Here is a 25,776-nt window from a genome sequence, read left to right as displayed (position 1 = left end):
TACTTCCTTCCTGGCACCCTCCTTGTTCTCCACTATTGTTAAAATGCTTTTAATATAACTTGTTAATAACAAATAGATAAAAACTTTAAATTATCATAAAAAAACAGGATTAAGCAGCCTTGACCATTACTTTGGAATTCTATTTGTTTTCAACTATTCCATGAACTCAAAAGTATATCTCTGTTAACTTACTAATTTCCTGCAGTCCAGGGGAAAGGTCAAGATGCTACAATAACAAAGCATTTAGTCTTCCGGCTTCCCTACCTTGCATTTATAAGGAAGTCTGCCTGCAGGCAATAAGCACTAAATAAAAATTCATCAAATTGAATCATTTTAATCCATGTTTGCTAAATTTTAATTAAAATTTATGCGCCACTAGTTAAATCCTTCTTAAACTGAAAATGGTAGAAAAATACCTTTGCTATAGTAACTTGATTAAAAATATATAGATATATGAAGGATAAATACAACAAATTCAACTACCAAGTTGCTGCTTGTCTGTCTAAGAAGCTCTGTGAGCTCAGATACCAAATCTGTATTGTTGACCATTCTTCCCTGCCCTAGGAGGTAGCAGGCAGCAGGCATTCTGTAAATACTAATAAATGACTGTAACAATTACCTTTGTGCTAGTACTTTAATGATATAATACCATCTATACATAATACTGCCTCATTGTTATTTCCGAAAATAAATTAACAGTGCTCTGACAGTACAGTGAAACTATCAACTGGCATCCAAATCAGAATCTAATAGATCAATGAAAATACAAAATCTTCATTATGCCTGTGAATTAAAAATATTCTCTGATATAAATATCTAATCAGCAATATGTTTGCTGTCTAAAGCTGATGTCCTTCCATAAAGCTGAAGAAAAGGCAGGTTCAGATAACTGTTGAAAGTTATTATTTATGTCACCAGCAAGGAAAACAACCAGGAGGAAGGCTAATTCAGCTGCATTTTTATATTACATGCATTTGTTGCAAATGATGTTGAACTCTTGTAGAGCTAAACATTCTGAATCAGTGTAATTAAAGGATTTTGAAGTAAAGGACAAGAAATAAAGAAAAAAACAATTTGTTCAAGAGACTATACCTTCCCAATTGTTGTGGTGGGACCCTAGCTGCTCCTCCTAAGCTCTTTTTGTAGATCCTCCTCCTCTTACTGACCTCTAAATATCAGAACCCCAGGGACCACCATCCTCCAGTGTCTTCTCTATTTATACTCTTTCTTAAGTGAATCCGTCCAGTTCTTTGGCTAAATAACACCAATATGCTGGTGACTCTCAAACCTCTATCGCCCGCTGCAGTCCTTCCACTCAATTCCAGGATTGTACATACTAACGCCCCAATCACCAGCTCCCCTTGGCTATCAAACAGACATCTCAAAGTTATCACTCCCAAAACCACATTCTTGAACTACTACCCTAAACTTACTAACACCTACTCAACTATCCTATATTTGTGATCTGATAAAACAGCATCATCATTCATGGAATTGCTCAGGCCAAAAATTTTGGGTTCATCGTGGCCTCTTACCTTTATCTAATTCATCAAAAGATCCTTTCACCTCTGTCACAATATGTTCAAGCACCCTTCAACACTACGTGACTAGATAAGTCATCTGTTGCCTGGCCTCTGCAGGAGCATCCTAAGGAGCACTCTGTCCCCCAAGAGCCTATTCATCTGCAGTCAGAGCCGTCTTTTAAAATCTTAAGTCAGATCATTCCACTTCCTGGTTCAAACTGAGTAGCTTCCCATTATTCTTAGAATAAATTCAAGTCTTTACATAGCATGACCTCTAAGGGTCTACACGATAATGCCCGGGGATATCACTGGAATCATTTCTTCCCACTCTCACTCATTCAAAATCAGCCCAGCCACATAAGCTTCCTTGCAGACCTTAAATTGCCTAGGGCAACACACTACTAGGGTCTTAAAAATCTCCTTGACTTTGTAATTAGAACATTCTATTCAGGCTGCTGCATTGTTTGTGTCTTCATTTTATGCAGATCTCTGAGCAAAGATACCGTCTTACCACCCTATCTAAAACGGAATACTGCTCCATCAGGCTCTCTCTCTATTTTTCCTTCAAGGATTTAAAATTGATGGTACCATGTAACATTTTTTTTTACTTTTATTCTGTTTCCACCGCTAGTGTATATACTTCATGAGGGCAGGGACCGTATCTGTTTATTCATCTTGTATCCCAAATGCTTGTAACATTACCGGATGCAAATTGGTACTTAATGTGAAAAGTCAAGTTTTAGCTATGCATGACTCACATGCACAGACAATTCAAGATATTATTTATATCCATCATACCTACACAAAAACAAACTTACAACTACCAAGGTGCTTCTAAATACTTAGCTGTGGGTGTCCTAAAGGAATCTAGGGCTATAGGAAATGACAATAATTGATCACACTGTGTTTGTCATAACAAATACAAAAATATTCAAGTTTCACATCTGTACTCTTTCTCACGAAGAATACATACATACTTTAAAAAATTTGCAACAGGCTATAGGATAATGGATTCTACCCCAACAAGGTAACCAAAATATCCTACACCCTGGAGTTATTACAATAAAGAACAGAAGGCATAAAGGCACTTACCTTCCTTTTTCTACCAAGAGCAAGACATCCATTTTTCCCCCATTTTGAATCATTGTGCTGATGGCTGGGGGGAGAGGAGGAAAGTATGAATAAATGTATTTTAAAACATTATACTGTAAGATAAATTCTAGCCAAAATAAGCAGGCAAAGAGAGGCAATAAAGGGCCAGGTAATTTATTTAAATACCCCCAGGTGAGGTTCTGTGGCCTTCTTGTCACAGGCCGGAGAAGTCACACCTGGTTAGGGAGGTGGGGGGCTTATAAGGGATTAGGAGGGGGAGGAGTGGGCAAGCTATCCTAGGGGGTGTGGAGAGGTATGATTGACTAAAGGTGATGTAATAGACAACTAGAAACTTTTTTTCCTTCCAAGAGGGAGAAGGCTGACATCTGGGTCTTAGTTGGCAACTCAGATATGAACAGACAGCTTTAAGGAACTAAGATTGACTTTATAAAGCCAACAAAGCCCCTTAAAATAACTGGCCTAGTACCTTGCTTACAGAGTTCCCAGCAGCCTTACCAAGTGAGTAAAGAAAGTCACTGCCTGGCAGATGCAAGAACCTCAAGAATTTTTTGGGAACCTCAGAGAAGAGAAGAATTCACCCAAATGTACAGGTACTGCAGGCACAACCTGATGGCAAGTCTGGCTTGGCTTTCTGGCCTCAAAAAGCCCTTAAAAGTTCAATTTGAAATTCCTTACAAAAAGTTCCCAGCAAAGCATATTTAAAAGAGCCTATGTAATCAATTGCTCTTCTTGCTGCACTTATGCAAATAATCAAGCCAACTATTAATTATTTTCTTAATCTGGCTACTTCTAATAAAAATAAGGGTGATTTTAGAGAAAAGTATTGTTTCAATAATGCAGTCTTATCTATACTAGATCCTAATACTAGTCATTGAGATACAAACTCGATCCAGAATTCCAGTTCCCCATAATAGCCTGGCTAATGCCCTTACTGGGCCCCTTAATAACAGTTTGTGGTTTACTCTTAGTTGCCCCTTGTGTCCTCAGGTTCCTCCAACAGCAGCTAACCCAGATGACCGGAGTCGCCACCAACCAGATGTTACTTCACCGTTACACACCTCTTCCCACTGAACCCCCTCCTTCAGCCTGATATCAGCCTCAAACCCCCGTGACGCCCCTTGTCAGCCGGAAGTAGCCAGATTGAGTCATCGCCCATTATGACCAAAAGGCTGGAATGTTAGACTGGAGAAAGGAAAAACAAGGACATGCAAACAGAACAGAGAGATGCCATAGGGGGAGAACAGACCAGACCCCAAAGTCTGTGCCGTATATGGAAAGGGGCAGCTCTCCCTGAATTCCATCCTGATGTGCCAACTAAGACCCGGATATCAGCCTCCTCCCTCTTGGAAGGAAAAAAAGTTTCTACTTGTCTTTTATGTCACCTTTAGCCAATCATACCTCTCCACACCCCCTAGGATAGCTTGCCCACTCCTCCCCCTCCTAATCCCTTATAAGCCCCCCACCTCCCTAAACAGGTGTGACTTCTCTGGCCTGTGTCAACAGGGCCACAGAACCTCACCCGGGGGTATTTAAATAAATTACCTGGCCCTTTGTTGCCTCTCTTTGCCTGCTTATTTCGGGTAGAATTTATCTTACATATGCTAAATACCATAAAGATACAAATACTAATACTTGGATGTTTGTAAGTGAACCATCATATGTAAAAGCTACCATTAATCATATGCAATAAAGAACTGCACCATTAAACGTGAGAGAGAAAAAATATCTTACTTAGCTCTTGCAGTCTCCTTAAGTGCATTCTATCTTCCTGAGCTTCTTGCATTTGAAGGTAAAAACGCAAACTAGATTTGTCGATAGCAAACCAGCCTTTTCTCCACTGATCCAGGGCATGGCAATCTTTATAGTAGAGTTGACCAATCAAATCATAGTCAGCTTCTGTTAAGTTTTCAGCAACAAAGGGAACAAAATGCTGTTAAAACAAATACAGAAAAGTAATAAAGACAGTGAAAATAGGAGTCTTTGACTATCTACAGATATGATGGAAGGTGAAAAATATTCTTTTTTCTGTTTTAAACACTTGGAAGTAACCCAAAGTTCAAGACATTTAAACTTGCTATCAGTCTTAAAACTGAACAGCTTGTAACACATTTTTAGACGGCAGCATCTTAAACCATTTTTCTTAATATATATAGAGAGACTTGAAATAAGAAGATATATATATTTTTTGATCTGTGGCATTTTTCAAAATGTCAACTTTTGTCTCCATTTGTTTGTCTCCATTTGTATATTTTACTGAATCCGTTCTTTTCTCCTTTGGGTATACCATGAATAAGATATCTGCCTACAAAAATACATACACAGAAATGCCTTTATAATACTGAAAAGATTTTAATCATCAAAACATGGCCTTAATTTGAAGAATGATCTCTCCAAGTTCCTACATTAATTTCTTCTGTACTTAAGGCTTGGAAGGAAGCTCTCAATCTCTTTGACTACAATCTTTAAAAATCTAATAAAGTACAGACATTCTTCCCAAAATCTTGTGTAAATTTTTCATGGACCTCTGAAGCTCAACCACTGACCCCCAAGTTAAGAATCTCTGGATTTAGGGTATAGATAAAGTATCTAAATACCTTGGCTATTGCCTCTGTCCATCTTCTTTGAGCTTGAGATGTTTCAGCGCCAAATAAAAATGCACGCTCTGAGGGTAAGTAGATCTCAAATGTAAAGATGGGCCTATAGCACACAAATAAAAAGGTACAACCAGCTCATGTTTGGCTCTTAGGAAAACAACTAACACAAGGTCAAAGTTTTAATTAAATTTCCTTTGAAAACTGGATGCTGTGAAACCAATCTATCCATCAATCATATTTTTCTGATCATGACTTGTATTTTACTAAAATGAGTTAAATAGAGTACAGTGGGTAAGACAAAAGCAGTATCTTTCTGATGACTTAATCACTCTACCATATGATGTTGTTTATGCCCTGGACACTCATCAGCCGACTGATGCAGCAGGGGGCTCTCTCGGACTCCTATTCCTGCTCAGACCACTCCATCCTGATTAACTATTCAAAGCAAACACTGCCCAAACAGTTCTCTCAGCAGGCTTCTTCTTGTCTTCACAAATTTTCCTTCTATCATCTCATCTAATCTGAAATTTCATCTCCTTACTATAGAAAAAAATTAGATAATACCCCATGTTCTGAATTCTTCCCTGGGTTCCTCATGCATAGTTCCGACTATTTCTGGGAACGTGCTATGCATGCCTGCCGCCATCACCTAAGACATTCAAAGCACCCCATATCACAGTGGTCTTCCTTCTTCCTCCTTTTTTCTTCAAACCTGTTTCATCTCCTTCATGTTGCGTCATGATCTGCCTCATCAACAAACTCAAAACCTTGGAGTTTAATTTCTTCCTGTTAACATCAGCTCTTCATCCAGTCAGGCAGACATTTATTTAATTTTATCAGTTCAATGGTAGGATTCTCTCAACCCACTGTTTTTGTTTTTAATTTTTTCTTTCTCTAGTTAAACTCTCAGTAATTCTGGCTTCTTTTCCTCCAATCTCTTCCTTACCTCTTCAGCCAGCTTTCTTCCTAAACTACAATTTATGTAATTCTCAATGCCTACATTACTATGTCCGAACTCTACTTATGGCAGTTTGGAATATGGCTGCAATAATTATTTTTTAACCTTCTCTCATTGCAGATGCTTTCTCCTGCGTGTCTACTTTTATTAGTAACATGTCAAGAATGTTTTATTTTTAATATGATTATTTACTAATATGAACTAGTATTATTTTAAATTGTATTTTATTTACTAATTAAACAGCTTGATACAGAGAATGCACTTATCTACATTTCACAATAAGCCATTTTAAATTGATTATTCATTTAGAATAAACAGTATTAATATTGAACAAAAACAAATCAACTTAGAGTTACTAGAAATAGCATATATTGGTCACTATGTAATGATGTTTCATGTAGTTTTACATAAATAAAAAATTTTGCAAAACTCTTCCCACTCTCATATAAAATTTTTATTAAAATATTATGTTCCTATACAACTTATATTTTGAAGATTTTAATGTTTATTCACTAATTACATCACAAAATGTGATTAGAAATTTTCACACCAAAGATCTCAGATGGTCTGTTTCTAAAATTCAGAATTTTTGTGAAATATTCTGAGTCAAATATATTAAGTACATAATGCTTTTAATCGCAACTTATTTGAGACCATTAAAATGCCAAAGTGGATCTTTAAGGAATTTTGCATTTAAGTATGTTATTAAATAGACTTAGTATTTTGTTTATTGTGATATATTATCACTGAATATTTTCCATTGTCATCTATTCGAACCATGATGCATTAAGAGCATACATTTTGCCAGTAGTCCACTACTTTAAATAATTAGTAAATCATAAAAATTGTAGGACTACTTGTTCAAGAATGGAATGCTATAAATTTACTTAAGATTAGATGCAAACATGTTAGCCTTTCATATTACCTAGTGTAGTATTTTAATTTTCCAACTTTTTAGTGAATTCCCTAAGGAATTTAAAATGCTAAAGCTTCAAGAAACCATTCAACCCTTCTACAATAAAAACCACTGAAGGACTGAAATAAAACCCTTACTACAGGTGATAAATATCAGAAAATATTTTTCACCTCCTCCTTGTTTAATGATAGACTTACCCAGTATTTAAATACAAGTCCTCCTTGTGTACAGCCAGGCAGATTACTTCACTGATATTAATGGTGCCATTCGGTGTGGTAGACTTATCATTTTCATAGTAACTCAAGAAGCCTGCTTCCAAAACACACCACTTTTTATTTGTCTCTAAGAATTCAAAACAAACAATAAATTGAACTGCATCGTATGTCTAATTTTAAAAAATACCTCGGTTAAAACTAATGACTGGATTCAAATAAATGTATTAATTTCCTATTTTGTGCAAAGAGCATGCTTTATTGCATGGGATATAAAGTTGTCATATTCTCTGCTTTCAAAAAGTCTACAATCTCATGACAAGGGATGTAGAAGCCATAAATAACTATGACATTGATGACTAGAGAAGCAGGCAGATCCATAAACAGCCTCTACAAACCAACTCTAACAGAGCAAGGACTGATGTCTGCACATAGTATCAGGAGGAAAAATGTACCATAAAAAGTATGACTGTGGTTGATGTTAAGGTAGGTATGCAAAAGAAAAAGGGGGTTATAACCGGCAGTGCCCTTAATACCTTGGTCTGGGGAGGGTCAGCATACTATGCCTGCAGGGCAGATCCAGATCACCATCTGTTTTCATAAATAAAGTTTTTCTGAAACATAGCCACACCCATTTGGTTATAGACTGACTGTGGATGTTTTCCTGCTATAAAGGCAGAGCTGACTTGCAGCACAGACATCTGGCCTACAAAGCCTAAAATATTCACTACTGGGCCCTTTTCAGAAAAGTTTGCTGAGCTTTGATTTTTGTCATTGCTGGTGAGCCAATGAAATGGTTTCAGGGGAGGAACATAATCAGATTTGAATTTTATACACTCTGCTTACTGTGACAAACGGATTTGAGAAGGTGAGGCCACACACAGGAGACCAGTGATGACACTGTCAGCAGAAGTCTAAGGGAGAGATGCAGATGGCTAAAAGCAGGGCAGTGGTGGTAAAGATTTGGGGGAGGAGGAGGGAGAGAGAAATGCATAGATGGGTGTGTGTTTTAAGGAGATAAAGCATACTGATTGGATTCAAGGAGAGAGAACCTATTTTTAAGCTTTCATTACAAGATGAGCAGTAAAGCCCACTTTCATTTAAAAGAAAATAAAGTAGACACAGTTTCAGTGGGTCTACCTTTAGATAAGCTGAGTGAGAGATTTCTGTTGGAAATCCCAGTAGAAATACTTATTACATCTCTCTATGGATTTTCAGCTTGGAGAAAGAAAGGTCTCAATAACCAGAAAATCTTCAGAATACAGGTAGTAGTTGCAAATATAAAGTAACCAAGGGTAAAGTTGTAGGGATCTTAACACATGAAGGAGTAATTCGTTGATGTAGGAGAGGTCCATGAAAGCACCAACAGTGTGTAAAACAGGAGAGGGGTTGAGCATTTCAAAAAGGAGGGATTCCCACTATAATACAGCAAAGAGATCTAATAAAAATGGGACGAAAAAATGTTTGTTGGTTTTCTTAATAAGGAGATAACTGCCTACTTTATTGAGAGTGCTGTGAACAAAGCCTGGTGGCAGCATACTGAGTGTATAGTGGAGAGAAGTAGGAAAGATGGCTCAACAAAACGGTTATCATAAGCTCAAATGAGGGCATGAGTCACGGTGCAGCAAATGGCCGACAATCAAAAAATGTTTACTGAACTGAACAGAAGATAAACATTTTCTTTCTCAGATAGACAAGACTAAAGAGAAGAACTGGAAACATACAGTTAGATAGTGAGGTAAGAAGATTCTTTAACTAAAATGGTACTTGCTCCAGCTAATCCAATTTCTCCAAGACTGGGCTTAGGCGCAGCCTCTCCCAGGACTTTTCTCCAACTCTCTCTCTCTCCTGCCAAGCCAAGTTGAGTATCTCCCCGTGGCACCCTCAGCACTAGGTGTACCCTAAGAAGGTGGAACTGGAAGCTAAAGACCCTGGGCTCTACCAACGCCTGCACCACTAACTGGGTTCCCTTGAAAAAGAACTTCATCCATCTGTGCTTCAGGTTCTCATCTGTAAAATGGGGATAAGAAAAGCGTCTCACTCATGGGATTGCTATGGTGATCAAATGATGCAATACATGTGAAGCATATAGAAAAGTGACTTTATAGGTGGCTGTTTAAATATATAGTACCATTTTTAAAAAATAATTTTCATTCAACATAATTTTAAATATAACTGCAATATGTGAACAATATAACAATTTAGATTTGTTTACTTATCCAGAAATGCTATAAGCTACATAAGAACAAGAACTATATTTTCTATATCTTAACAATCACCCCATTGCTTGGCCTAGGAAAGTTACTGGAATTATTATTGTCATAAGTTAGGAAGCAAAGTTACTAGTTATGAAGATGGCTCAAATGAGACTGCCAACTTCAAGAGAAACACAAAGATGTGTTAATCTGTAAGAGAATCATAAATGGAATTACGTTTAGCATAGGAAGATGGATCCATGTATATATCTCCATTCCCTCCCCGAACTCCGAAAGAATGACATGGAAAGGATAGAAGGTATAAACCCAAAAGGACAAAGAGAACCAAAGGGACATATAGTATATAGGGAGTGACTGATTTTTTTAAAATAAAAGCTGGTGATTTCAGATCTGCATAAGAAGTTAACAGGAAGTAAGCAATGCATTACAAAGTTCCCAAAAGTAATGGAGAGGCTAACATAAGTGTGGGTAAGAAGCCAGGTTTGTGTTAAAAGCCCGTATCTTTTCCAGTTAAGCCCATATATCTTTTCCTCTGTACTAAGGAGCTAACAACCCCTCTTCAGCCATGTGAAAGCTGATCCTTTACTCTGGAGAAACTGAACCAACCAGATTCTAACCTGCAAGGCTCGAGCCTTACTTGGAAGCATAGGTAAGGAGTCATTCTGAAAAGAAAGTGGTTACCTCCCCCCTACATACATACAAAATGCTAGAACCAGTGATAACCAAGACCTCCAACCCAACTCTCAGCAGGACACTGGTGGAGTCTTCTGAGAACTGATCCAAACATTTAAAAGACAGTTTCCAATGTAAAAGACAGAGACCAAAAACAAAGTAACAATTTTTAAAATTTTATTTAATATAAGACTGTTCAGGGAAGATACTGCAACCATAAAACAAGAACATGCTCTAAAAGAAAATTATGAGCAAAAAAACCAATTTTGGATAATTAAAAAATATATCATAAATTTAAAAAAAAAGAAAACAAAAGAAGGCTTAGAAAAGAAACTTCCAAAAGAGAGAAAAAAAGATATGATGATCTATGAAGTCTAACACCCAATTAACATTACTTCTAAGAGAAAAAGAATAAATGAGACAACTTAATTAGAGTCAAATGGATAATGTCTAAGAATAAAAAAACAAGGAACAAATATCTGTTTTCCATTAAAACTATGTGCATGTATTGTTTTGATAAAATAAAAATTAGACATAAAAATTATTTATAAGGATCACCAATTAGTGTGCTGCAACCAGATTAGGTTAAACAAATATGCATAAGAATTTGTAGCTGATCAAAAAGGCACTGCTTGCTACCTGGCAATTATTCTCAGCAACCTCAAAGGTCTGGAAGCAGAAGCAGTAAAAGTGGACAGAGAGGTTAGCCAAACTGTTCTCTGATCACCCTGGGGTAAAAGAGAATTTCAAAAGAAACAAGCAATCTTGGAGGATAGTAGAATGCTTCTGAAATCATAATAGGGACACAAATAAAGGTGGAAGAGGGCTGATGAACCAAACTGGAAAGGGTCTAGGGTTGATGAATAAGAAAAACTGGAAGGGTTGAAGAACAACATAGAAAAAATAAGGCCCAACCATAAAAATGCAAATGGAATTAACATTAATTTAAATGTAAACACTGAGTCAAATTCTGCTAATGCATCGACTCTAATATGAGAATATCATTTTGTACAGTAAATCATACAGGTTAATAGAACATCTGAGTCAATGAAGTTGTTATGTAGAAAGACAGACACAATAGCCGGAGAAGGGGAAGATAAGGTTCAAAGGAAGAAACTTCCCAACTCTGCCCAGGTAGGGGGTCTACGTGAAGACAACAAAGACCTTTCAGGGAGATAACTTCCTTGCCTATTGGGACGAGGCCCAACCTGTCCCAACCAGCTCCCAATGTGCACACAATCAAACAAAACTAAGAACTGCCCAAACCACACCTCACCATGGGAAAGGACATGCACACGAAGGGGGATGGCTATAGAGACAGACCTGTCAATCAAATGACCCCACCTTGTCAATCAAAGAGGCACCTCCTAGACAGAATGTAATAAAAAGCCTCCAAACTAATGGGGAGAGGCCTTTGTCTACCTTGACTCTGGCCCACTTTTTCTCTGGAATGTATTCAGAGAAACTTTTCTGTTTCACTATTGTGTCTCTCTCTGCCTTTCAATCCTTTGCTTTAGCAGGACAAGAACTGAGGAGCATAAACACAGCATGGCAACAAAGCCATAAAAATAAACAATGGTCCATATACATGAAAAAAATATTGGAAGAAATGAAACTTAAGTTAAAGATTATTATAACTGACTATGGAAATGATAAAGGGGGAAGAGAAGTTATTAACTGCTACAATTTAATTGCGCATTTAATACTGGAAGTCAGGAACTACTGCCTTAAGGCTATATGTTTTATCTCTTTCAATTTTGAAAATAAAACTTGGGGTCATTTCTAAAAAGGTGCAATTCTTATCTGCTAAATTAGAATCTAAAGAAAAACAAGTGGGGCTGGGAATAAAGTGTCATTTTAGATATGGGTCTCTTCAGGCTTATTTTACTCCTATTATATTCTGAAAATCATGTGCAAATACAAAGTGGGTATTTACTGCCTCAGTATTTTAGTGGGTTTTATATTATTATACATTCCAAAAATACTCCTTGCATTTAACTTATTTCTCAACTGACCCTTAGGCAATGAAAATATAAATGCAGAAAAGTTCCTGTAAACAAAAGAGATAAGCGCCAACCAGACACAGTGATTTTATATAACGTGTCAAAATTGTTATGAATCTTCATCACTCCTTTTTAATTTCTGCTTTAAAAACTAAAACAAAGAGCCTTGTTTATTAGGCAACAAAACCCAAATCATCCCATGTATTTCTTAGTGAAAGACAGTAATGTGTGAAAATTAAATTCTGGTTTTAATGACATAATTCAACATCTACAGTTATGCCACATAACTCTTTCAATAGTGAGGTTAAATAGTAATCTCAAGTATTTAAAAAAAGTAATGGTAAGAAGAAAATTTTGAAATTTTTAGTTTCCTGTGATAAAAGGAATTATTTTTTAATCATCATCTCTTTATCCTGCTTCTGGACTCTAGAGATTGTACCAACTCTGAAATATTAAGTTATTGCCAAAAATTAAATTATATAAGTGACCATCTAAGTGATATTTAAAATATACTTTAGTGCAACAGACATTAAGGCTAATAAACAAGGCCTACAGGTACAGATTTGATGAACAAAGTCTATAGATTAGACTAATTCCTAATTTTGATCACTATATTGTGGTTGTTTAGGGAATGTCTTTTTAAAGAAACACACACTGAGGCTAAAAGGGCATCAAGTCTGCAAACTTACTCAAGTCTGAAAATACACACAGACACAGCTCCTTTCCTCGTACTTAACACAACTGCACTTCACAGATACTGTGTTTTTTACCAACTGAAGGTTTGTGGGAACCTGCATCAATAAAGTCTACTGGCACTATTTTCCAAGACCTTTGCTCATTTTGTGTCTCCATGTCACATTTTGGTAATTCTCACAATATTTAAAACTTTTTCATTACTATTATATTTGCTCTGCTAATCTGTGATCAGTGATTATGACTCTCTGAAAGCCCAGCTGATGGTAAGCATATTTTAGCAATGAAGTATTTTTTAATTCAGTTATATATATTGTTTTGCTAGACACAAGGCTATTGCCCACCCAAGAGACTACAGGGTAGTGTAAACATAACTCTCACGCACTGGGGAACCAAAAATTCATGACTCACTCTATTGCAATATTCGCTTTATTATGGTGTTCTGGAACCAAACCCATAGTATCTCCAATGTATGCCTGAACACACACACACACACACACACACACACACATACACACACACACACACACACACACACATAAAGAGGATAAAATAAATGTAAGATGTTAATACTTGGAATACCTGGGTAAGAGGTATATGGGAATGCTTTGTACTAGCAACTGTTCTGTAATGCTGAAGTTATGTTAAAGTAATTTAAAAAAAAGTTAAAAGACAGTATATATTAAGTTAGTCTTTAAATTTCCCTGGTGGTGGTGAGAAGAAGAAAAAAGAAACCAAGATGACATGTTTGGCATCAGAAACTATCAATGAGGAGAAATACGCAAAAGATAGAAACCCGGAAAGCTATAGGTTCACTATGTTCTGAGAAATAGATTTCCAAATGAAAAGGTGAATTATAACTGGAGGAAGAAAAAAGCACCAAGAATTTCTTCAGTACCCATTGGAAAAGAAAGCTCACAGAGACCCCATCAGTTCCTACTGGAGGTGACATTGTTCCAGGGTCCTCAAATCCTGAGACACATTGCAGACTCTGCACAGTTACATGACAATCAGGAAAAGCCACAATCTGTAAGTATTTTTTACAGATTTCTACAATATAAGAAAAGGAAAAGTCAGAGCACAAATCAATTTGAGTTTATGAAATAATTTCAAAACAATGTACTCAGATGACTAGCATACCCTTTATAAAGAATAAAGCAAAATTTGCACTTATTCAGTATATAGATAATGACTGGCACCGATTATTAGGAATTCCACACCCTGTCCTCATTCAACCTGCAATCCAACTGAACAGGAGATGTGTTTGGAATAATAACCATCAAGTGGCCCTGTTAGGGGTTATAAGCAATCATAGAGAGAAGCCACACTCAGAAAAAATTCCACAGAAAAACACAGCTTCTGAAAAGGCATGTTTCTGAAGTAGCAAAAAATACATTCTGAGCTACAATCATTCCATAATTCTAAGAACAGTATGAGTAAAGTCACAGAAAGGGGAAACTACTGAAAACCTATTTGGCCAGAGAATCAGATTACATGTGAAATTTGGAAATGGGAAACAAGACTGCAGGCTCAGAGCAGAGGCCAAGCCCCAAGAGTCTCACATGACAGGTGTTCAAGAGTTTGTACCTTTCTCAGTAGACAAGTGGGAGCCATTGGGAGGTCTTAAACAAAAAGTGCCACATGCATGATGCATAAAATAAATGTAAATGCAGAATATAATTATGCAAATTCTAATGGCAAACAAATGACCAATCTCTTTAAAAAGGTGAATACAAACTCATTCTAAGCTAGAAATAAAGGCTTGGGGATATTTAATCCTGTAGCATTACCATCGCTATAACCCTTGATTAGCTTTATTTTTATAAGTAGAAGAAAGAAAACACAATGAAAAGGGCCAGAGGTCGGATAAGGCAGGCACAGATACTACCTTTGAGATTTCTAATAACAGAGTTGTGACAGGAAATCTTGACATTCCAATTCATTTGGGAAGCAATGAAAAACTTTAACAAAATTATGTTGGATTGCATTGGTCTGCTTAGGCCATTCAGGTGTGCTCTCCTGGCTCTGACTCAGAAATGTCAGTACACAGCATGACACCCTCTCTGCTATAGAAGTCATTTTATTGTGAATGGGTTACTAGGTGCCATTCAGCAGAAACAAAATTGGGACCATAGGAATGGGTAACTCTCAGGCCATAAGCTGTTTAATAGATAGGAGCTGGTGTGTATGGTCATTAGACTGGTTGGAGAGGCAATTCATTCTTTCTATTCAAATTTTAATGTTTACATCAGGGAAGAAAAACATTTTTGGAATTTACTTTAGTACAGGTAAAGGACTCCAAAGGTGACCTATTGAAAGACTACACTGAAGTGATATGGATGCTATAGCTGGGTACATCTGTTGTCAGCTACAGCCTGTACGACATGCCTAAAATCAAAGGCTAACTGGAAGTTAGAAATTGCTGTGTATACAGATGGCGCCACTGCTGCTCCTCCCTTTCTCATCATATGCATGTGCACGTACTTTTCTACATATTTTATATACATCAATTCATTGAATCCTGAGGAAAAAAACCTATAAGATCAGGTTTATTACTACATATCTCTTCCTTTATCTGTCCACAGGCACAAAATGGTTACTTGACTTTCCCAAGGTCACGTAAGTTAGCATCAGGGCTGAGGGTAGAACCCAGGCAGTCGAGTTCATAAGGCTACCAAGCTGTCCTCTTGAGCACTCTGCATAGTGCTTTGCTGTGCCTGTTAGAAGCTACATGAACAGGCATGCTTGTCCATGCCTGCTACCTGAAGCACTTAGGTCCATCTTTAGAATGTATCAGAGGAATGCAGAGGTCATGCTTTCTAATACATATATGAACAAGAAATCTGAAATAGTTATGGTGAAACTATTATTTTTTGAAAGCATGAATTGTTTCCTTATGAAGAATTTCCTAAAATGATGGTATTCGGCATCCACTGAAAATAGGAATCCTCTGCATTTAAAATAAATGTGTTTTACCCTTGGAGAAACATTTTTAAACTAGATAAGGTAGACATTTATGGAACAAAAGATCTTCAAAATTCTTCAATGCTAACTATGACATTAAATATAAAGAGATGATAGAGTTTCCAGTATCAACCACTTTTCTTTTTAAAAACCAAACTTTGTGTCAACAGATAAGGTAAGATACCAAGGGAAAAAAATACAGGTGAGGTGAAAAAATAGGAGACAAAACCAGGATGCTATTATTCAGCTCCACACTTAGGTCTAACAAGAGCTATCAGTCTCCTTTTGTGAACACTAAATTGAGGGGGGAATAAAAAGAAATAGAAAAGAAAAATACAGATCAGTCTTCATAACCAGATGCTAGAAGAACTTCAAATCCTGAAAACCTGAACTGACAATTTGAAGCCTCTGTAACTCTCTGAAGAACTGCATGCATTTTATTCCCCAATTTTTCTGTTTTTAATCATTCTGCTCTATAGCCATCCTGACAAGCACTGATGGAGAGATGCAGTCCAGGTGCTTGCTGTTCAGAGGCAAAAGTGACAGCCACATTTTAATCTCTAAGTCTTTCCAAATTATTCATTTTTCCATCATAAAGCGGCTATGGGAGTAAGACCACAGCATGATCTTGAGGGAGAAATGAGTAAGAAAAAGAGAAAAGCAGAATTCCATGTTTCTTGGTAGTTTGACTTTTCGTCTTCATTTTTAAGTAGGCTATTTATGGAAAATATGTTTTGTGCCAACAATTATATCTTTTAAGATGCAAGTCAAAAATGTATTTTAGGCACCAACTATTCGGTAATTGTGAAAAGTCAGAAAATGCCAATCTTTCATTGAACTTTTACTCAAGAGAGAGGAAGAAACAAATCAATGAAGGAGGGATCAACTTCATGTGATAAATGCTGTCACAGAAATGAACAATGTCCTATGAAAGGGAAAAGCTGGTAGTGGAACACACTATAGGAGGCTGCCGAGCAGTTTCTCTGACTAAGTAGCTTTGGACAGAGATCCCTAAAAGATAAGAAGGAGCCAGACTCCGAGAAGTGACCTCCTTGCAAGGTGATCAGCAATTGCAAAGGTCTAGAAGAGGCAGAAAAGAATGTGGCATGTTGCAGGAATGGAGAAGAAACCAGGGTGGCCAGTCATGTGAGCATAGGGAGGAACAGCATACAATGGAGGAGTGAGGGTATGAGAAGGTCTGACAGGTCAGAATAAGGAAGAGAGCTGTATTCTAGAATGAGAAGCTGCTGAATATATACAAACAATGGAAACACCTTATCTTATTTACATTCTTAATAATCATTAAGTCTGCTTTTTGGAGAATGGTTTGGAGGAAAGCTAGGGCAGATATTGGCAGACAACTAAGGAGGCTACTACAGCCGAGGCAGGACATGATGGTGGTGGGGACTAGTATGGTATCAGGCAGAGATGAAGAGCAGCCAAATGATTCAGGATCAAATTTCTGTTTGAAATGATAGAACTTGTTGACAACCTGGATGGAAAAAAATGAAGATCATGCAAGAATACGTTGGCAGGAGACTATTTTCCAATGAAATCATTCCTGGTAGGCTGCATAGCCAAAGTACAAAAGTTCAATTTCGTATTACTTAAAAAAGGATGTTCCAGAATGAGAAAAAATTCCTAATTAAATTATAGAGGGAATGCATTAGTTTCTGTTTTTTGAAATCAATTTTAACCAAAAAAAAATCCCTAATTAATTATAAAAGATAAAAGGAAAGAATGATTCAATTATAAGCTAAAATATCAATTTAGTCCTCAAGTGATTAAGAAAAGCAATCTATTTCAAGGAAGTATTAAAACAAACTGATAACTATAAATATTATAATCAAAATTGCCAAAAAATAAATAAAAGCTTACTTTTAGCCCTCAGAATGCCTATGATATGTTGAAAAACCTTAGGAAGAAAATATTACATTTCAAATTCCCTATTTCATCTTTGTATAAGGGGTTTGAAGGGTGAGTCTAAGATCTCCTACTATTTAGAAGAAACATTCTAGAAAATTTAAAAACTTATTCTAAGTACATTAATTCAATTACCTTAGTAATTACTATAGTCAATTCACAGATTATTTAGGTACTTTTTTCCTCCTTCTGATTGGTCAACTTTCAACTACTTAAGGGCTAACTACTGATAAGGTGCAAGAGAAGATGAGAAAATCTCATAAAGTTTGTTATTTATTATTGGTTAGGTTGAGTAAAGGACGACATTAAAAAACAATTGCTGAAGGAACCGAAAACATCTAAACTAAATGACAAAATGTTCTGCCATTCTAGTGTGACCTGGCCATCACGCTTTGACTAAGGGCAAAATAATACAATCACAATCATAACATGATCAGATATAAAATTCTATTTCATTCTGAGCTCCTCCAGTTTCCATGTGAAAATCAGCATAGTATTAATTAACCTGAAGGTTTTTATGAAAATTACAATCAATGTATGTAAAGTGCCTAAAGCAATACTATAACCATAGCACATGCTCACTAAAGGATAGCTACTGTTTTCAGGAAAATCTAATCAACTATTGTTAATCCCAATATAATTCTCCTTAGAGATGTAATTTTGGTGGGCATAAAGGATTTATACTAACATAATCACTCCAAATGCACAAAGATTAGGGTTAATACTTTAAAGTGAGTTTTTCACCCTCCTGTCCCTTTGATCCAGTAATACAGCTGGATTATATCCCTAACATAATAACCTAGGAAATTAGTACCAGGCGTCTGAAACTCTGAATGCCCACATCAAATGGCCCATACAGCTTAATCTCTCTTAAATTCTCTTTGTTCTTGTAAAACAGATCTCATTATCTTTTACTGCTGATATTTCTCAAATTAGTTCATATGTATGCAACTGGAGCATGAGGCCTGTTTCTTATTCATTTTTATATTCCTAATGTTTTAGTACATGCTTGACACAGGAGCTGGATGGACAGGTGGATGCATGCTTCCTGTGACTCAGATTAATTCCCCAAATGTAGACTAAGTTGTTAAATCACATTAATTCCTATCATTTTTTTTGAAACTATGCTTAAACTTTATTTATACACACATATCCTCAGAACAAACTGAACTTCTGATATCAGTATTCGTATAGAAAAGATACCCAAAACTGGTCAGTTCTTCCTATGTGTTGACATTTACCTGCATCTCCCCAGTTCATGTGTGTCCCTAAGGAGGGCGGCTGTTTACATCCTGAAACACCATTGGTTGGCCCTCAGGAAGACATCAGTGAATTCTGTTGAGAATTCACTCAGCATTCCAGCCCAGTGGTGAACCCCTGCTGAGGTGCATGAAACAGTATCTGTGCCTTGAAGCATTTAAAAATCCTCAAAAAATATTTCTCTACTGCAAGATGAAATCTAACATCTTAAGGGAAAAAAGATCAAAATGCAAACCTAATTGTTTTGATAATGAAATAAAGTTTTATCAGATAACACAATCTAAATGGAGCAGAAAAGATACCTTCAAGGAGTTTTCTCTCTGAAGCGAGTTTAGAAGCAGCAGCAGGAGCCTGATACAGAAAGTCACACAGGAATGTGGACTGGGTGGGCTCCTGACTTAATCCACCTTCAGAATGAGTGTCATGTTGAGGGAAATCTAGAAAAATTATAGAAACGATGCGTCTGAAATCTGAGGTATAAATAATTTTTCCTTTGCTTATAAATGCCTGAGTTTTTAACTAGAAGAAAAGCTATTTTGAATTTACCAGAATAAATGTACTGAGATATTTATTTTCCTTTGTACAAAATCTGAAAATAAGCACTTAAGTTGTTTTTATTAACACATATGAAAATCAGATTTAATTTTGGTGATGATTATGTTGGGTTAACTATTTTAATCTTCCATTTATAAAATTGAAGAAACACAAAAAGATTTATTTCCTAAACTTTTTCTTAAAATGATATATTGTCTTAAGCATCTTCCAACTTTTTGGTAATTATATTTTTCTTCATTAGGACAGTTTTTTTCTTACTTGAACAATAAATAGATTTGTGTCTCAGTTTTCTTACAAATATATCAGAAGAGACCAGGCTAATACAGGTACAGGGGCTAACCTGAGAATTTGTTATGGTAGAGAAATTCCATCTGCAGACTCTGCCCAGCTTTCTTGGCCAGTAGATAGGGGGTGCTATGCACAGGGTCCCCAGTAGCACACATAACATCTGCTCCGCTGAACAGCAAAGCCATTGTTTCCAAAACATCTGGTTTTACTACAGCAGCACACAGAGCCTGGTTGTTAAAAGAAAAAACACGTTTCAAAGGAAGAGAATACAATTCTAGCTATTAAATGAGTGAAAGTCTACCAAACCATTTACAAGATGAAGTTTATATTCCTTTTTAACTAAGAAGGCTAATAATAATTATGCCCTGAATTAAGCAATAGGCTCAAGAGGTCCACTTCGTATGAATTTAAATTACAACCTGTTCAATGCTTTGAGCTGCGATGTTCCCAATCTTCTACCCCTTCGTATTTGTTTACAAAGACGTTTTTTTATGCTTGCATACTATGACACCAGCTGAAAATTCAAAACATTTCAAATGTAATAACAAAGTATCCACTAAATCTTTTGTCATATGAATGTTGTATATGTATGTATGTATTTTCCAGCTTAATCAGGTTCTGAACAATCCTTAAACTATTGTGCCTTGAGAATTTAAAAGATGACTGCAAAGCAAGTTCAGGCTCTTTCCTTTTTAGGGCTATGGGTGGGGAGGAGAAAAGCAATAAAACATTATTGACTTGTGTTATAAACCATCACTATACAAACTCTAGGAACCACTGAAGCTTCACTTTTTTTCTCTTTTTCTTGAAGTAATAACCTCTCATCCTCTAACTTCTTCCTCACTTTATTGACTTCACATTGGCTTCCAAACGCTAATTTTGGCACTCTGATTTCATCTGACTCTTTAGCCTTGGCCTCAACACCTTACCCACTCCTGACATGGTGCACCTGGATGGATCCCTGGTCAATCTGTCCTTCATAATGCAATTTCAGAACAATTGTTCATTAAATATCCCAATAGGCATTTGACAGTGTACAGCCAAGAAGTCCCAGGATGCTTTCACAGCTCCAGCCCTGGAGAGTCAACTGTTGAAAGTACTTCTCTTCTCTGTCATAGCCTAGCTCATCTCCAGTTTCTTTTGTCAGAACCAAGAAGCTGAATTCTTGTACCTGACTTTGTACTAATTTGCTAGGTGATTTTAGGCAATCCCTTCTCCTCCTGGGTCTTATTTTTTCCTCATCTGTAAAATGAAGGTGTTGGAAAAGGTAACAGCTAACATAACTCATAAAAAGAAATAAAATTAAGCAATGATTTTATTAGATAGTAAAATATTTTTAAAATTTTTAAAACCCTTGCTATTCTTACTATCAAATAGTTGAAGATGCTTTAACTTCTTTTCAAAATCCTTGGCACATATTTAAAAAGACATTAAGATCCACATCTATTATTATGTTTTATAGGATAGCTTATTTAATTCTTCTTTGGTAAGAGATGCCAAAAGGGTCTTTCTGAATTTGGCTACAATAGCTTTAACTGCCTTCCCATTTAATCACGTGTATTTCATTTTATTCTTTTTCATCACCCTACTGTTTTCCTTCATTTGCCATATTTATTGGTGTGTATGAGCCTCTAATCCAAGAATTAATCATAATCCTTGATTTATTATACTCTGTCATCATTATTTCATGCATGTCTGGTATACCTGGTCTGCTATTTTGATAATGTAATAGCACCCATGAAAACACCATCCAAAACAAATGTTTTTAATAATACCCTATGTAAATATATGGTTCCCTATCCACCATCCCTATTTCCCTGACTCTCTCTACCTTAAGTAGCCATCATGAATCTTGCATTTATTGCATGCCACTGCTTTAAAATCACATGATATCCATCCTCCCTTTACCAAAATCAAAAATGTACAAAGAAGAAAAACTTGGCTTAGGGGCACTAAACCAAAAGAAATCTAAGTCACTTGTATCATCTTGTAGTTTTTGGAGAAGTATGGAAAAGGCATTTATCTTCTAAGATGTTCAGCAAAATGCTACTTACCTAAGATCCTTATCCAATAAGTATTGCCATTAAAAGTAAATTAAAGAATGGAGGATCATGAAAGAATATATTCTCTAGGCATACAAAAACATCTCTAAGCAACAGGCATACAAAATACATCTCTAAGCAATAGGCATACAAAATACATGTGTTAAATAGCTACAGATAGAAGCCTCCTAACACACAAGAAATTGAAGCAACAATTTAAAAAAAGGGGGGGAGCAGGATGCTTAAAAAAACCCTTCACCAAAAGGATGAAGGTCAACTGGACAGCATAAAATAGCACAAGAAAATCTGGAATCAATCAGCCAATGGTAAATGATACTCCAAATCAGTAGCAGTAAGCAAACCTTTGCTGTAACAATAAATTAATGGAGCAAATGATGTTAATTTTGGTGACTTCACATCAGCAATGTACAAGTTGAAGTTAATGTTTGGTATTCTATCGCCAGAAAAGGAAAGTTGTTGAAGTTTTAAGAATAATGGGGTAGGCATAAGTTACCTGGAAACTTTAGTTAGGGACAAAGAGTTTATTAAGTATTGATAATGAATTTTTAAGTAAAGCCATTGGCATAACTCATAAAAGGAAATAAAATTAAGCAATGATTTTATCAGATACTAAAATATTTTTAAAATTTCTTTTTAAAACCTTTGCTATTCTTACTATCAAATAGTAAAAGATACTTTAACTTCTTTTAAAATCCTTGGCACATATTTAAAAAGACATTAAGATTCACATCTATTATTATGTTGTATAGGATACCTTATTTAATTCTTCTTTGGTAAGAGATGCCAAAAGGGTCTTTCTGAATCTTCCTTCTTTGTACTTCAGTGTGATGAAATTTTTTCTCTTTTCTACTGGCGAGTCCATATATAATTCTTCATCTTTTTGAAGATTACCAGCCCAAAAATCATTTGCTCTTTTGTTTCCAATGACAATAAAAAGCTGAAGTGTCAAAATATTATAAAATAGTATCGGTTCATAAAATGTACTTTAATCTTCAGAACACTGACTCACATTAAAGTTAAAACATAACAGTATAAAATATGCAAAAACACATGAAAGGCCCAGCTTCTTCTGGAAGAGGGAATGTGAGAGCAGATACTATTTCTATTTTAAATATTGCCTAGCTGCTCTTAATAATGGTACAAGATTAGCTAGGAAAGAAATTGCAAGCAACCCAAATTGCAGCAAAAGCATTATTTTCTGAAGCTCACAGTGAGACAGATTCATTTAAAATGGCTGAGTAGGTGGGCTAATGCGGCTGAGAGTGGTACTGAAATCTGAGAAAGCAATGGAAATGGAAGATAGCAAGTTAGATATGATCTCAGTTAATGAAAGAGTAGGGCCAAAATAAAGAACAGGAAATTTTGCCAAATGTTTGCATTCACTTTTCTGGTATTTCATCCATGCTGAGTTAAAAAGAAAGAAAGTAAATTTTGGCTTAAAAAAAAAAAAGCTGTCAAGCCTTTAAAAAGTAGTTGTTACTATTAAAGCTACTTGTTCGCAGTTTTTATTTTTAAAATAACTATCTCATGCAGGAAGCATTCTCAAAGTTGAAGTAGAAAGTTACTGTTATCAAACAGGCTGTCAGCCATTTTTATAATGTGGGGAGAACTTTATTGAAGAGCTCCTAAGGTAACTCATGACACCCTACTGCTCACCTCCTTCCACTAGGAACTGCCACGGTGAAGCCGGACTTACCTCGATGAGTTCGTTACTCCAAATGCTGGCATCCATTTTTAGGCTTCTGACTTTGGAATCTTTGGGTCCCAAAGATCTGTGTTGTCCTGAAGTCAAAAAACAGTTGTGTTTTTATGTTAATTTGTGTGTAAATGTATTTTCTATTGTAAAAAAAAAAGTGTATCGATGTGTACATGTATGTATGTATATTTCTTTTTAACTTAAGAAAAAATGGTACCTTGGAAGTTGAGGGAAGATAGGGGGTCACAGAGAAAATGGTCAAGAGCGTCAAGTACTGCAAAGAAGACAATAAAGATTGGATCTGACCCCACAGAAATGGAGGTAAAATACATTGGAATGTGGTGAAAGTATTCTTATTGGAGTAGAGAGAAAAGAAGGCTGATTATAGGATGCTGAAGAAAAACTAGGACAGTAAAGAAATGAAGAAAACCCATGTGGACTTCCACTCTTGAAAGAATTGTGTCTGGAATGGAAGTTTTCAAAAAGCTGGTGTTAACAGGACAGACTTATGCAAATTTACATGCTGAAACAAAAGCAACTCTCTTATATAAAGTAGTGGGAAAGAATAGCCTTGGACATCACACAGGCTCTCTCTCCCAGTGAGACTGGAGAAGAGAAAAAAGTCTGGGGAAAAACACAAAGTAGAGGAGGATTAGCTGATGCTTTTTGTTCTTGCTACTGATTTGTTAATCAGCTCACATGAAAATGCATCAGGGTGATGAGCAATGTGGCAGCACAGAGCTCCAGAAAAGTACTAGGGGTTTAAAGCAACTGTCCTTGTATTTGCTCCAGCTGAGGTACTCCTCTGGGTTCTCTCAATGAAACCTGAACTCAGTTCTAGTCTTGCCCTTATCACACTGTATTGTAACTACTATTTCTATGTTTGTGGAGGACATGTTGTGTCTTATTATACATCTTTTTAATTTCCCAGGACCAGTACAGTTACCTGGTAGAGCAGGAAAACTGTTATAAAGTTTAGGTTGTGCCTAACGTTCTGCAAGCCCTCTGTGGTCACATACTTGCGCTGGGGTCCATTCCCTCCACTCACCTGAACAACTATCTGAACTCCCAAATACACTGAGCTGTCAGTCTGTAAGTTGTAAGGTCACAGTAAGAAAACCAGTCATAGTACTGGTTACTTTCATAAATGTCCATACACCCAGGACATGCTTCTTTGTAAAAACTCATGAAAAGAGATACAAGATCTGGTATATCAGGTCTAAACCCCAGTACAAACTTGATATGAAAAATAAGTCTTACTAATGACTGGGGAAAAAATGAACAAATCATGCAAAGATGCAAGTGTGTTCAGGGTGCATTCTGAAACATTCTCCCTAAAATCTAAAAATTTCAACACTGTCTTTTTAAAATGTACACCATGGACCAGTAGGCACAAAAAATAACATGCTTAAAAATCTATTTTTACATCTAAGGCATGCATAAGAGAAGTTTAGAATTGTAAAATATTTCTAAATTTGATTTAAGTGTAATAAGCTTTCCGCTTTCATTTTTCAAGACCATTAGCTGGGACACATTATGTGTGACAATAAAGAGCTTTCAGTGCCAATCTGCCACCAAACAGGGATGAGCATAACTTATCACTAATTACCTGCACACTTCTTACAGATGACAACACAGAGATTGATGGATGCCCAGTCAGGATCTGGGGCTTTACAATCTGCACAGCTCCTGTTGGACTCATTGAACCAAATCTTCTCGGCTACTTCATAATCAGAGAGAGTTTCCGCTATCGATTGTTGCACAGCTTCAATCCACTCTTGTTTCTCTTTTTCAGACTCTGCTGTAAAGCTGAAACAATTAACATTTCTGCATTATCGATCTCCCTTGTAAAGGCCAATTAAGCAGTATGCTCAGTTTGCATATTCATTTCACTCACAAATTAAACAGCAGCTGAAAAATATGCCTTCCAGGCAGTTGGATAATCTTTTCTATTAAAAATCATCTACTTTAAAAATCTGTCTTTCCTTTAACCCTCCACTTTGCTGATGACTTTGTTTGCATATCTTGGATCAAAAGTAACACACACATTTTTCTGACCAGGATATAAAAATTGCCTTGTTAGGTCAAAAGCTTAAATGAGAGGTCATGCTTCCTAAGCAGTGGTTA

At 36.2% G+C, this 25,776-nt stretch overlaps 1 protein-coding gene across 6 annotated transcripts in view; it reads right to left on the bottom strand.

Moving 5' to 3' along the window:
* Positions 1-25,776, bottom strand: part of ARAP2 (ArfGAP with RhoGAP domain, ankyrin repeat and PH domain 2) — a 175,964-nt gene that overhangs the window by 69,422 nt on the left and 80,766 nt on the right. For all 6 annotated transcript variants that reach the window (XM_073237750.1, XM_073237753.1, XM_073237752.1 and 3 more), the window contains exons 11-19: positions 25,259-25,458; positions 23,650-23,735; positions 22,708-22,890; positions 19,943-20,117; positions 19,350-19,484; positions 7,302-7,446; positions 5,231-5,333; positions 4,368-4,566; positions 2,616-2,679 (exon numbers count right to left, since the gene is read on the bottom strand). In XM_073237750.1, coding sequence (XP_073093851.1) covers positions 2,616-2,679; positions 4,368-4,566; positions 5,231-5,333; positions 7,302-7,446; positions 19,350-19,484; positions 19,943-20,117; positions 22,708-22,890; positions 23,650-23,735; positions 25,259-25,458 — 1,290 coding nt within the window. The remainder of the gene's footprint in view (positions 1-2,615; positions 2,680-4,367; positions 4,567-5,230; positions 5,334-7,301; positions 7,447-19,349; positions 19,485-19,942; positions 20,118-22,707; positions 22,891-23,649; positions 23,736-25,258; positions 25,459-25,776) is intronic.

The sequence above is a fragment of the Manis javanica genome, chromosome 5, assembly GCF_040802235.1.
Source record: "Manis javanica isolate MJ-LG chromosome 5, MJ_LKY, whole genome shotgun sequence".
In the NCBI taxonomy this organism is placed as follows: domain Eukaryota; kingdom Metazoa; phylum Chordata; class Mammalia; order Pholidota; family Manidae; genus Manis; species Manis javanica.
The sequence above is the reverse complement of the archived record's forward strand: the minus strand, read 5'-3'. Positions and strand labels throughout refer to the sequence as shown.